The sequence below is a fragment of the Channa argus genome, chromosome 17 (assembly GCF_033026475.1).
Source record: "Channa argus isolate prfri chromosome 17, Channa argus male v1.0, whole genome shotgun sequence".
NCBI classification, from domain to species: Eukaryota; Metazoa; Chordata; class Actinopteri; order Anabantiformes; family Channidae; genus Channa; species Channa argus.
This window is the reverse complement of record NC_090213.1, coordinates 17,432,882-17,447,043: the sequence shown is the minus strand read 5'-3', so window position 1 is coordinate 17,447,043 and position 14,162 is coordinate 17,432,882. Positions and strand designations below refer to the sequence as shown.

The 14,162-nt window shown below is 40.5% G+C and overlaps 1 protein-coding gene and 1 non-coding gene across 2 annotated transcripts; both read left to right on the top strand.

Annotated features, from left to right (window-relative positions):
- The first annotated feature begins 27 nt into the window (after positions 1 to 27).
- On the top strand, positions 28 to 302 carry LOC137103104 (small Cajal body-specific RNA 13). The gene has a single exon (XR_010911365.1). It is a non-coding gene; the product is annotated as a small Cajal body-specific RNA 13 (non-coding RNA).
- clmnb (calmin b) lies at positions 62 to 8,287 on the top strand. Its single transcript, XM_067482430.1, has 10 exons — positions 62 to 2,225; positions 2,538 to 2,599; positions 2,683 to 2,778; positions 3,032 to 3,115; positions 3,232 to 3,324; positions 3,450 to 3,676; positions 3,903 to 4,096; positions 4,507 to 4,589; positions 4,996 to 6,371; positions 7,340 to 8,287. Exons 1-10 carry the CDS (start codon positions 2,153 to 2,155, stop codon positions 7,464 to 7,466), a joined length of 2,415 nt encoding a protein of 804 aa, XP_067338531.1. The 5' UTR covers positions 62 to 2,152; the 3' UTR covers positions 7,467 to 8,287.
- The last annotated feature ends 5,875 nt before the right edge of the window (positions 8,288 to 14,162 follow it).

The following is a 14,162-nucleotide window of genomic DNA, read 5'->3' as shown; positions in this document are numbered from 1 at the left end:
TCGAATGCAGTAAACAGTATCTGCATCAGTCTGCAGTCTTGTGTAGCTGCCCCTTGCAGGATTATTGCTTGTGGGTACAACAAGGTTGCACAAAGCAACTCGAGGAATGAAAAGGCGTGACTCCTGGAGGGTCAGGAGTTTCACGTGCGATGTTCCTCGGACAGTCTCCTGCCTTCCACGGTGGTGAAGGACTTATTCTGTAGCCATCACTTCTCTTGAGGCAGGTAGAGTAAAACCGGCAGCCAGATATTGTTTGAAACAGGAGAAGCTCTTTCTGTCAGACACTGTTGGCTGTCACAGTAATAAATCGGATTTAGCTTTTTACTCACTACTGCAATAAGCATTTAAGACACTCAGTAGGCCTTGTTTTCATGTGTTGCTCGTATTTAGAATTGTATTTTTTATCCCTAGTGATAAAATAAATGAGTGTGGGAAACTGACGCCTGGACCAAATTTCGTCCTCTGCCCTCTTGCCTTTGCAGAACACTCACATTAAGGCAGCCAGTGGTTTAAGGGTGTAGTTCACATGTACTCAGAAATAATGGCCTATACATAAAACATCTAACCTTACTGGTCAGTTATGTTTAGGTGTTTTATCAAAATGTTTCTTATGTGTTCAGTCACAGCATTTTGCACTGTTGTGATTTACAAATGAAATAAGTACCTATGGAGTCTACATGCATGAGCTCTCGCACATAATACAGACGTTGAGCCAGGGGGCTCGAAGAATAAAGTCAGCAGCGTCTCACTCAGACGTTTGCGTTCACACATACACACAAAGTCAGTATAATGTCAGAATTCCAGTGCATTCTCTTAACTGTGCTTCCGTGTTGGATGACACGGAAGCAAACGGTAAAGATGACTCACGGTAAAGATGACTTAAGGTTCCCTGCTGGGATGGAGTCAGTAATGGCACAACAGTAAAATAAAATGTGGTTTGATCAAAAAGAATGATATTTCACAGTTTGAATCACACAAGTGTAAGTTAATCTTATCGGATTCCTATAAATATTGTTTGAGTAAAACACTTATTTGAAAATGGGGAACCCATTGCATGTCAGTATCAGTATTTGTCCAGTTCAGAGAGGCATGTAAATGTCATTCAAGTGGTCTTTTTTAAAAAAGCTTTATTTAAAATGACAGAAGGTTAAAAAAGATGTTTGCACACATAGTCAATAATGTAAAGCTGCATTTAATTAAAAAAATCTTCAGAGTATAAAAAAAAATAGAAATAGTTTGCCGTGCTCTTGAAACAATGAATATGGAAGGTCCAAAGTGCAGTGGTCCCAGTGATAATTAAAACAGAAGGACATAAAGCTTGTTTCAGAATGTTCCCTGTCCAAATTAGGTCGACCTCATAATGGTTAAAGCAGTAATTTTGTGTTAGTTACATTCAAGCACTGGAAAACTTTGACACCAGTGACATTTCTTCAATGGCCATGAGTTATTAGGGAGCAGAATGCCACTTGTTAAATATATCAGTGAAGAACTGCAGTTATTTTTTTCTGTTGCCAACTGGTGATTTTACCATTTTGAGCTGGTGATTCATGGGTTGACTCTTAAGAAGAATATGTCAGTGCTTGGATGGGAATTCAAATACATTTTTACATTGTCAAAACACCTTCTCCAAAGATAATAGGCCACATTGCCTTAGAAGACGAAATACTGTCAGTTACTGTCGGTAACTTGGCTACCTATGCACATTTCTTGAGTCTGAGCTGAACATGCTCAGGAGAAATCCAGGTATTTACTAAATGTCAGTGAATCACTCTTTGAGCTGTCACAAAGATTTATTACAGGCCTCTCTAGGAACACTTCCCAAAATGTAACCTAACACAGGGATCCAGCAGTTCCCTTCATTTTAACAGTTGAGGATCACACATTTTTGAATCTTACCAAGCGCAGGCTGCCAACTGCGTTCAGGCAGAGCAGTCATAGGGGAGTGGAGGTGGGGTTGACCAACATCCCAGAAGGAGATTCCAGCGTGTTCAGGCAAGACACACAGCCTCACCTTCCATTTTCTTCAACCTTATTCTGTTGGGAAGTCTCATGTGTGCATGTCCAATTGCCACAAGTGGCTGATATAGAACTGTTCTGTAATCTTATCTGACAATGGATCATTAAGGAGACCTATGACTTAGGTTGAAGGAGAATGCAGAAGAAAGCCAACTGGGATTTAGAAACAAATTTGACTGGAAAGTTCAGTGCTTTTGTGGAGCCTGAAGGTAAAGTAACAAACATGCTGTCTGATTTTGGTGGCTAAAGCTAAACTACTGTTGGATAAATTGTATTTGCAAGACAAGTAGTTCCCCATTTCTTTCTTTTTAGTCATTTGACTTTCTAGTGTAAAACAAATCACTTCAAAGACAAGCTTGCTCCTCTTAAATGTCTTTATTCTCTGCAGTGCTTCCTCAGGTTAAGCACGTTTCATTTTTCCACGTCCTGTCAGATTCTTCCTGCTTAGACAATACATCAGCACATTTGTGAAAGCAGTGGTGCAATGCTTTTAGGGAAATGGCCTGTTTTCTTTTCCCCAGATGAGAGGAAAGCAGTGCAGAAGAGAACCTTCACAAGGTGGATGAATGTGTTTCTGCAGCGAGTAAGGCCCAAAAACGATTTACACGTTTGCCAACAGTGGACATTTTCATAGACGGTAACAGGGGAATATTTTGCTACTTCTAGTGTGATCCTCCAGTTGAAGTGCATGACCTGTTCACTGATATTCAGGATGGCAGAATACTCATGGCCCTGCTGGAGGAGCTGTCTGGGTGCAAACTAGTAAGAATGAAATCACACAGTGGAAAAAGGTTGCAGAGAAATTTGAAAATTGCATCACATTGATATAGTAAAGACGTTCTAAGGCTTATTTCATTTTAGTTCAAACTCTGTCATTGTGAGTCTATGAAATCCCCCCCCCCCCCCCTCAAAACACAGCAGCTATAAGAACCATATCTCTAAGTCATTCATATTTACTAACAGACTAGTAAGTGGTATGGAAACACACATTTCCCAAAATGTAATTGGTCTAAAGCTTTACAGGTTTAGGTCCTCATCTCACCGCATTTTCAGATTGAACAACATTTCCAAGGCCCTGGCTTTTCTGGATGATAGACATGTGAGTGTGTCTACTTGTAAGTTACCACTGTGACGTTGTTTTGATATGTCATACATTTATTTTCCAGCCCTGAAAAATCTGATTTCAGACCATCTCCTCTCACCGTTGTCCCTCAGGTGAAGCTGTTTGGCATTGATGCCTCTAATATTGCTGATGGCGTCCCATGTGCTGTTCTTACCCTTGTCTGGAACATCATCTTATATTTCCAAGTAGGTTTTTTTTTTTAAACACCCATCACTTAAATGCCTTAATGCATTGTCTCATTTATTGCGAAAGAGTTCATTTCTGTCACTGATCTTTTATAAACTGTCCATAAATTATTTGTTTAATCCAGGTAAAGGAGGTGACGGGGGGCCTCCAGAGGCGTTTGTCTTCTAGCCTATCTTCCTTATCAATGAACAGTTACCCCTACTCCAGTGAGATCTTACCCCAGCCTGATGACACTGGCAGCTACACCTGCAAGACCCTGCCAAGCAAAGGCAGAAAGACAGCTGGGGAGTCAAAGTACCACGGGAAAGCAATCAAGACTCTCCTGAAATGGGTCCAAAGATGCACATCCAAGTAAGCGTTAAAACGATCCTGTTCTCTAAGTAATCTTTGTCAGAAACATCACAGAACCCAAGTATGAAATGAGTGAGCTGGCTGTTAGGGATGTTGAGAAGCAGCCTCCTGTTCTAGGTATCTGTGAGTCTCTGCATGGTGCTCTTTCTGAACAAAGCCAATTCTACAGTTAGCGAACTCACAAGGAGGTATTACATTTATCTACTGTTTAATTTTCAATATGCAGGTTTGGAGTGGAGGTGCATGACTTTGGGAAAAGCTGGAGAAGTGGGATGGCATTTCTAGCGATGGTGAAATCGATTAACCCAGACTTGGTTGACCTAAAGGAGAGCTTGTCCAGAGACCCAAAAGAAAACGCAGAGCAGGCCTTCATGATTTCCCATCAATATTTGAATATACCACCACTGCTGGAGCCTGAAGGTAGGAATTTATTTAATAGAATTTATGTGGATCAATAAGATCTATTTCCAATCAGAAACAGAATACGTTTACATTTACATTACATTTAGTCATTTAGCAGACACTTTTATCCAAAGCGACTTACAGGGCAAGCAAAAAATCTAATAGACCTAATTTACTCCTAAGGCACTTTGACAAATATCTTGTAATTGTGTCTAGATGAAATTGATTTTAGTCTATTTCCACTGCAGAACAGTTTAGAAGGTGATCTCACTAGAAATAAGGAGCAAAGGTCATTTTGATGCCTATTGCCTGTTTAATTGTATTTTTTAGTACACAGACACTCAAACCGCTCCTTCAACCACTGGGAGGTTCCTTAGTAACCGTCTACTCTAATAATATGTGAAAACAGCTGCTTGTTCTTCACACAGATGTGACATGCACTTCTCCAGATGAGCAGTCCATTATTACATATGTGTCAATGTTCCTGGGGCATTGTTCAGGCACTAATGAGGTCAGTATGGACTTTTATACACACACACATCCTTGGTGGCTCATAAATAGGCCGAATGCCGAAAAACGTATTGTTCCAATATTTATGAATTTGACTGAACTTTGATGATTTTTATAGTAAAAGAAAGCTCAAGCATCCATTACAGGAAGCAGAAATAAAAAACAAAAACTGAGCAAAGCCTTTAAATGATAATGGATAGTTGCTTTTTATTTTAAAAATATATATTTTAAAATAAGTAGCTCTGGCAAATCTCATTAAGTAGTTGGATCATAATTGAATACTCAACGTTTGTAAGTAAATTGTGTTGCCTTTGTTTAAAATGTAATTTTAGTTATGTAATGTGTATTTAAATATATGTTGTGTATTTATGGATGAGTCATACAAAACACCTTTGACTATATTACAGGCTTATACAACAGACACTGAAATACCTGAGACCCCGACCTTTGGATCTCCTGCGTCAGTCAGCTTTGGCGGGACCATTGCTAATGACCCAAAAGCTCAAGCTCTGCTCTTCTATGAGAATCGAAACAGCGAGCAGTGGAAAGGCTGGACCAGGAAATCCTCAGGGAGCCCCTGTGGCACCTCGTTTCACACAAATGGAGCAGTTCCAGCTCACCTGTCCTCCAGCAGCAGTGATGTTTTTTCACCCTGTCACCACCATCAGGACCACAGCAAGCCAAGCGCGGATGATAGTCCGTTTTCTCTGAGCTCAGAGGAAGGGCTCTACAGCATGTCAGCATTGGACTCAGATGAGGAGGATGCCTACAGCTACATCCTGGATCTGAACAAAGAGGTTTTCCTACCATATAATCAGCTGAAAAGCCAAGCAGCAAACGTTGAAGGGGAAACAGTCGAAGAATTAAATAAGGAGCCAATACAAGTGGACATCAGTGGATTTAAAGATCAGGAAAGTTCCTCTGTAAAAAGTGCAGATTTTGATCTAGAATCACAAGTCAGGGCTCAATCAATGGCTCACAGGAAGTTTGTAGTGGACAAAAAAGAGAGTTGTTTCAGACAGATGACAAACAATAGAGCTGGTTTTGACAAAGAGCCAGATGATGAAAGTGGTGGAAAAGAGGAACCTAAACAGGAGAGAGCTGTTAGAAGACAGAGTGATGGTGATTATGGTGAGAAAGAGGCGACACAAACCGTTATTGTGGTGACATGTGGATATGATGAAACAGACGCTTTGGTAGATAAAGCTGAGAAAACAATGTTTTTCAAAATGGCTAGTTGGCAGAAAGAGGTTGAGGAACACAGCAATAAAGGGCCCTCTGTGAAAGGTTTACAAGTGAAGGAGATGATAGTGGGAGGTGTCAAAGAAGCAACAAACTTTACATTTGATGAAGGGAAGCAGAGAAAGTTAGAGGAAGAAAAAGATGATGTAAAGGAAGAAGGCAGCGGAAACAATCAAAGTGTTGTGTGTTTTGAAAGCTGTGGGGTTGAAGTACATGAAACAGTTGAGTATGAAATCAGAGGCAGAAGGACGACTAGAATTAACGCAGAAGAAGAGAGAGACCGGATAGACGGTGGCTGCAATATGGAAGGTTTAACCAAGAGCAGCAAGGATGAAAAGAAAGAGGAACACACGGATAAGGTCAAGAAGTCAGGCCATTATGAGGCGGCAGAGGAGAAAGACAGGGAACTGAAAACCAGGAAACGTACATTAGCTGACAAGAAGGTAACAACGATAAAGCATCCTGCGGAAACTACCCTGAGGAATGACACAGATGGACGTGTTCACAGCTCTGCCTGCAGGGGGACGCCACCTTCTCTCAGGTAGGCTATGGCCTTTGTGATTTATGAGTAGACATACACTCGGCCGTTCACTGAGCCTTTCCAAGATTCCAAGTCTGCCGTGGTTCATTTTGTACTTTACAATGAGAGTTGGCAGATTCATTTCGTAATGTGGAAACTAATGGTCTATATTATCTACTAAATTATCAGCTGTAAGTAACGGATGTAAGTTGAAGGCATCAATTTCCAACTTGCTCTCTATGGCTTTAGTTTAGGGCGTAAATATAGATAAATGCTTTTAAATGCCCCTCTGACTGCGGTATATTTAAGTATGTCTCTTCTTTTAGCCGAAAAACTCCTCCAGATGACATCACCCAGGAGTTTTCCGTCAGTAAGAGTTCAGATAATATAATATATTTTGTGAGGGTTTGGAAAAGCAGGTTGTCCATGATTACAACCTCCATAGTGTGAGCAACAAGATGACGTAATCTGAACGGAAGGTTTCTCCAAGTGATGTCATTTGGAGGTGTTTTTTCAGCTAGAAGTAGAGAGATATTTGCTTTACTGTTTGTGACTTTGAAAACAGATCTCAGGATAAGTATGAAGTAATTATACACACAAACATAGTACTATGGGAAACATGTTTAGCATGAGCTGCTGGAGTTTGAATATACATAAAATAAATAAATATAACTAATAATGACATGCTCCTGGAAAAAAAGCTCTTTAGATCTGTAGCAGTATGATAGCTGGGAATGTTGTTTCAAGCTTTGTTAAAGATAATTGTTGAACACTTTTGCATGAATACATTTGTAAAAACTATAAGTCTTTATACTGAATACCATACCAATACATACCAATACTGTCATCTTTGACTCCTCAGGTCAGATTTTTGTCTATTTAACTTTAGTTGGTTTATTGTGAATTCTATTTCTCCATAATAAATATAGGAGTTGCCTAATTTTAACTAGAATATCTAACACCCCTGTGTTTTATGTGCTTCCCAACAGCGAGGGAGGACTAATTCTTCAGTCTTTAGCGGCCTCTTGTGACATAACCCCAATAGAGTTCGCAGTGCTCTTGGTCTTGTGGATCCTGCTCTACTGCTGCCTCATCGTCCCTCAGATAAACCTCTGAGTCCCCCTGCAGAGCACTGTTCGTATTAAGATATGCTTATTAACCCGGTTTCGACTAATGAGTCAAGCAGGGAGACTTGAGCTGGGTTAACTCTTTGTCTGTGTCACTATGTTCCCCATCAAGGCAACATTTAATGATTGCGTTTGCTTCCTGCTGCTTAGCAGATATAATTTGTCACCTGGGTTACAGTTTTACATAAACACACAAAGCTTCCCTGTTGTTACACACATGCATATTCATTTTCTGCTTGTTTTCAAACTAAACTTGCTAGATACGGTTTGTAAGCTGTTTTTTTTTTATTTTTATTAAATACATATCCCCAAAAACAGTTCATTTCATTTTCAGCAGCAATGTCAGTTTTAGAGGATCAGCCACATGGTGGCATTGCAGCATCACAGCATGTCAGAGTGTTTATTCCGAATGCTGAGGATCTCACGGGAGCTTCTGTTTAATTAGAAGCGGTATTGACACGGTAAGATTAAGCTGATAATATTTAATGAGCACTTTAACATTTCAGAGATTCTCACTGTGTCACTTGTGACTCACAGTTTAGACTGTAACTGTTTTGATCTTAGATACTGTATAATAATCAAAGCCTATAAAAATGCAGGGTTTTCTCATTTTGATGACGACAAGATTTAAATAATGTAACAAATATTTATTGTATATATTTTATCTGGCGTGTTCATGCTGTATTTATGGCACGTGTATATGTCTTTCTTAGAACAGTAGTGTCTGTGCAGTGAATCTGAAGTCTACACCAGTTATATAAATGTTCAAAATCTATGTTTGGATTGTGTATTAAAAGGGGGCAAAGAGTGTGCTCTGTCCTTAACTGTCCACTAAATGCACACACATTCGTTGCTGGTAAATTCTAAGAACCTTCAAACCACGTTGTCGTTGTTTGCTTGGAGCTCAGCCCATGGGTCAAAAGCTAAGCCCTGGAGATCGATACGGTTTCAACACCACCACCCCCGTGCCGAGGTACAAGAACAACACATCCCCCACAAATTTGGAGTTTGGCCAGTCTTATCTGTGATCAACCTGCAGCGTCTCGAATGCGACTGAGCCAGACTGGTGATTGTGGTTTCACAGTGCCTGAGAAACTCTTCAGCGGGCTTCTGAGAAAAGAACGAGAGGTCAAGCAACAGCAGCTCAACACATCGGCTCTAAACGCTGACTTGGCTGACTTTAAACCTTATTGTAAACTGAACCACTACTGACCACAAGCTCCAGCAGCAGCAACAGCACAACATCCAATTCTTGCTCCTGGGCCAGATTTTAGCACTGGCCCTGTTTTCCCAAAACTTTGGGTTTGAGAGTCAGAGCCAGGCTTTGGAAACTTTGGGACTGGCAGCTAACTCTAGAGACTAGAGCATGGAGGCCACCATAGCTGTAACATAGCCCAACTCTACAGAAAGAGAGGGGGTGGAGAAGGGGTTCAAAGGTTAGTGTTTGAGGATGGAATTGGGGTCATAGCAGGGGTGGATACTGGAAACAGAGCGGATGTAGGTAAGAAGGCAGAGGGTGAACTGAATTAAGGATATGGTTAATATTGGTGATTAGTTTAGAGTGTGAAGCAGCCTACATATTGATCAAATGCAAATTCTTTATCCAGGTTTTGACACACTGCACCCTCCACGTTTAACACAAGCTATGATGCAAAATATGGATGTTTCTGACGAATGAATCCTCCTAACCTATGCAAAAGTTGTGGTTTTTCCTTCATATTCATATTCTCAACACGATGTTGGGAAATATTCCTGTGAATTAAGTATATGAACAGTCGGGCAGAAGAATCACCTTATTTTTCAAAAGAGAAAAAGACGCTTTTACATTATGTTCAAGGAAAAGGTCAAGTGCAAATGAATTTCAGCTGGATTAAGGAAAGAAGGTGTGCTCACTATGTCAGTGCAGCTCAGCTCTCTGCACAGAATACTGAGCACTGAATTTTCATAATTTTTTCTTTTGAAGGGCAGATGTTCACCCGTGACAGTTCGTGGTAATAGATTTACACAGTGGGTGCTTTTATGGGTGTACAACCTCTGTCTTTGCCAATTTATTTCCACATTTCATCCCTTGCCCACAATTTAGCGCAGCAACACAGTATCCCAAAACCTCCAGCTGATCCCCTATAGCCAGCAAGGAGGTTGCCATGATGTCTGGACAAAATGTGTCTGAGGTTTTGATGCCGTATGACCCTACAACTGCTTGGCCACAAAGCTCATATGGCTTCTCATATGAGTGACTTGAAGCTGGAGTGGATAGAAGTTCCAAATGAATGAACTCCTAATCTACTTTCTTATTTTTTCCAGATGATTTGCATGAACCAGCAGTTTTCTACACAAGTGAATAAGAAATGATTTCCTTTGTGCAATTTTGCATCCTTGCTTGATCCCAGAGGAGCTTTTGGACACAACATGGATATTAAAATTTAAAACTATTCCCAGATATCTTACTGACTCCATGTGGAGCTAAGTGAATTTCATTTATGGTGGTCAAATTACAAATTGACCATTTTATCTATGATAAGATCCTCCTTACATACAAAGCTCTTGATGGTCAAACCGTCATCATCATATTTAAAAGATCTTATAGTACTGTATCGTCCGTTTAGACCACTTCGATCTCAGAATGCAGGCCTACTTGTGGTTCCCCAAATTTCCAAAGGTAGAGGCAGAGCCTTTAGATGTCAAGCTCCTCTCCTGTGGAACCAGCTCCCAGTTCAGATTCGGAAAGCAGACACTCTCTCTACTTTTAAGTCTAGGTTTAAAACCTTCCTCTTTGATAAAGCTTATAGCTAGAACTGTTCAGTTAACCTGAACTAGATCCGAGTTGAGATGCTATGGGTTTAAAAGGTTGAGCCTGGTTCTGCTGGAGGTTTCTTCCGTTAAAGGGAGTTTTTCCTCTCCACTGTTGCCTAGGACTTGTTCAAGGGGGAATTGTTGGCCTGCCTCTGAATACTTGTATATTCTGGACTTTGTTATGTAAAGTGCCTTGAGATGACTTTGTTGTGAATTTGCACTATATAAATAAAGTTGAATTGAGCTGAATTGAATTTACATAATAATCCAAAGGTATAACACATTTGTCTGAGTGCATCCTTGTACAATATGTTTTCTCATTGTATCCTTGAGTGTACAGTGCATCGATCCATGTCATTGTGCAGAGCAACATCCTCTCACTGCTCCCCTGCAGTCGCTTGTGTTTTGTTGTCATTACCAAGATAAATGATGCTGTGTAGATTGTAAATCAGCAATAATTACTCCTCTCAATGCATCGATGAGTGAAACCCCGCAGTGAGGGACCCACAAGTTGTAACAAGATTCCTTAGAGCAAATCTATCAACAACTGATTGTTGTTTTCACAGATGAGCAGAAATCAGTTTTCCTAAGTTCCAACTGAGGAAATCCTACAGTTTAGAAAGCCTCCAGAGGAACTGAAGGCATCATCCATTTTGTCAGACTGAGCTAGGTTCTCAGGAATATCAGCTTGTGAAGGTTAAATAAGCAACAAAATATGAGTTTTTTGTTACTGAGAAGAGATTAGCATGAAACTATCAGGCATAATTTGTTGAATACCTTGCAGGAATATAATACACATCAATAAAGGGGGAGGGGAGGGGGGGGTCCTGACATTTTGTCCCTCTTGAGAATTACCTTTGACAGACCATGCATGCTCATTATCTATGATGGAGTCACTGGGTTTGTCCAGCTCATAGGGAGAATTATTGATCCTCGTCAACAGTGGACATGTACTGATTAGGTTAAGTAACAGCTTCAATTTTTATGCTCCCTATTAACATGGCTTGCATTCTATTTTCCACCATTTCACTGAAGTTGCAGAATGTGTTTCGTTCTGCTTCCAAAATTTGCAAACGTCAAAGGATCATTCCTGGTTTATTTCTCCATTTACACAAAAAAGATGAAGATACATTTAAATGGCAGCAATTTATTCCTGTGACCAAATCTTTGCTATTCGAGCAAAAAGAAAAAGAAATTACAAACTATTTTCTCTTCTGTCTTTACTTTTCACTCCACGTCGCATTTTCTGCTGTAATATCTTTTTGTCTTGTTATACAATTATAAGGAATTTCCTGGACAAGAAAGAACAAGTAGACTTATTTGCCAGCACAAAAAGAAAGAGTATTGCTTTTCACATTAAGGTTTAGGATCTTAGGAATATTTAAGAGTTTAGGAACTTAAGATTCAAGATTCAACAAATACATTGATCCCATAAGGAAATTATGTTGCCTTGTTACAGCTGCGTCCACCAAACCAAGACATCACACAAATACAAACTACTGATCAATAAGTACGAAAAAACGCAGCTACAGGAGTGAAAATAAACGAAATAAAAATAATACATGAAATAAAAACAATACTAATTCTTCATTTGGGGATGAGTTTAACAGGGGGGGTGAGTTAAACTGTTTAATGGCCACTGGGAGAGCCAGCACACAGTGGAGTGGGTGGGAGAGATTGTCCAGGATTGAGAGGAGTTTGGACGACATTCTCCTCTCAGCTACAACATGCAGAGGGTCCAGCTCCTCCCCCAGAACAGGACCAGCCCTCCTAATTGGCTGCCTTTGAACCAGGGGCCTGTACACATGTAGGACAATCCACATACTGTGTGAAGGTGGGGAGGGTCTTGGAGAGGGTTGCATGATTAAAGTCACCTTAAATCAAACACAGGGCGTCAAGATGTCGGGTCTGGAGCCTGGCTGCGACCGAATGTATGACGTCACACGCACGGTCTGAGGAGGCAGAGGGAGGAATATAGAGGGCGATCAATATGGCGTGGGAGACCTTTTCTGGGCATAAAGTACGGACGGAGGCCCACCGCCAACAAACTCTTTTACAGAAACCAGTACGAGACCACCTGTTGTTGATGTACACAACCGGGCCCCCTCCTTTCCTCTTTCCTCTCTCTTTCTATCTGCCTGCACTGTACTGAACCAGCATACTCTCCTGCAGCCATGTCTCTGTGAAACACAGTCTACACACACGAGAGATATTTTCCTCCCTCACCAGCGCAGATAATGAATAGAAGATAAGCTGATGAATAGGACAACAGATTTAATGCAAGTAGCATTTAGGAAATAGCATAGAAATATGAACGGCAGCCTTTTAATGAGGAAAGGTTCAGCGGCCTCATGGTGAGAGCTATTACAAAGTGTGTATGGTCCCCATGGATCTCCCAGATCATATAACTCCGAAATCTTTTTAAAATGATAAATATTAGTTTGAAAAATTTTAATTTTCAAAAAGGTTTCATACTTTATTGAAATGTTGTGAGGAACTACTGCACATTTAAGTAAGAGTCAAGGCTGCGTGTAGTAGGCATTGTGGTGGCCAGACTTGGGGTCGGGCATCCCCTTCAAGTTGACTTCACATTCTCTATAGATAATTACAATAATATCTGTTCCACTGATGAATAGCAGTAAGCTGGTTAATGCAGAGACCAACTTTGCACCAAAAATCCTTGTGGGACTGGTGTGTTTGCATCAGGTCACGAGGCCTTAAAATGGAACCATTTGCTTCCACTAGATAAAAAAACTTTAATTTAAACTACTTTAAACTGCTACCATCTTCTACATTATTGCATGGGAGCAGTTCAAACTTTGATTAATAGTAGATGTGGACAATGTAAAAGACAACAGAGGTTTCAGCCGCTACAAGTTGAGCTTTGTATTTTCCCTCTACCAAATATCACCAGTCTCAATAGAAAGAAAACAGATACTTTGACAATGATTCACCGATGTTGCAACATAAATGGACAGATCATGAGAACTGACAGGGGAAGGCCCCCAATCATTTTGTGTTTGCTTTTATAAGTTACATTTCTGTTTCCGTCTTTATTCATGTCTTTTGGACAGTTTTAGGCTGTTGTTTATCATTTTATATCTTCTGTGGTCATGTTGTGCCTTAAAACTGACCTCCATCAAACCAGACAAACACAGACCCATAGGCCTGTTGATGTCGTGGACCCTTGGGCCTGGATATCAAGAGCATCCTCATGAATGCCAGTTATTGTCCACCATTTTGTTTGCGGAAGGTTTCTTCTCCGGCATGGGTGTCTTTCGGAAGGCTGAAATGCACTTAGGAATAAATATACAGTAATTGCACATAATTACTAACAAGTGACTCAAAATGACTTCCCATTTAGGCACTGCAGTCCTCTTGTGTGTGCTATTACAGAAACCGAAGAGGAAGAGAAAAACAAAAAAAACAAGGACACATGAGAGGAAGAGGAAGAAATCTCTGTTCATAAGAATTAACTTGTTTTGTGCATATTAAGTTCACTAGATGTCAAATTATAAATATGACATTTAAAATGTGCGATGAGAGATACAGTTGCCCCACCTCCATTTTATTGCTGAGAGTCCGTGGGTGACCAGTTCTAAATGCACTATTTATTGTATTCAGCATGGACTGTACAGACTGAGCGTCCATGCTGCCCTGTTTGGTCAAAGCACAGTGATTCTGCTGTAAGATTACTAAGATACGTTAAAAGCATGAAGGTGTGTGACACAGTACATCACAAAATAGATACACATTTTTACTACACCAGTAGCCCCCCCCCCCCTACACACACACACACACACACACACACACACCTACACACACACACACACACACACACACACGGTTGAGGGAATTGCTCAGTAAATACAGTGCAACCTGATATCTGTTA

Bases quoted from the DNA above. Each gene is read 5' to 3' on its own strand.
- clmnb (XM_067482430.1), top strand. From the start codon at position 2,153: ATGCAGAAGAAAGCCAACTGGGATTTAGAAACAAATTTGACTGGAAAG. The intron at 4,097-4,506 runs GTAGGAATTTAT...TTCTTCACACAG, and splicing joins ACCACTGCTGGAGCCTGAAG to ATGTGACATGCACTTCTCCA. The intron at 4,590-4,995 runs GTCAGTATGGAC...ACTATATTACAG, and splicing joins ATTGTTCAGGCACTAATGAG to GCTTATACAACAGACACTGA.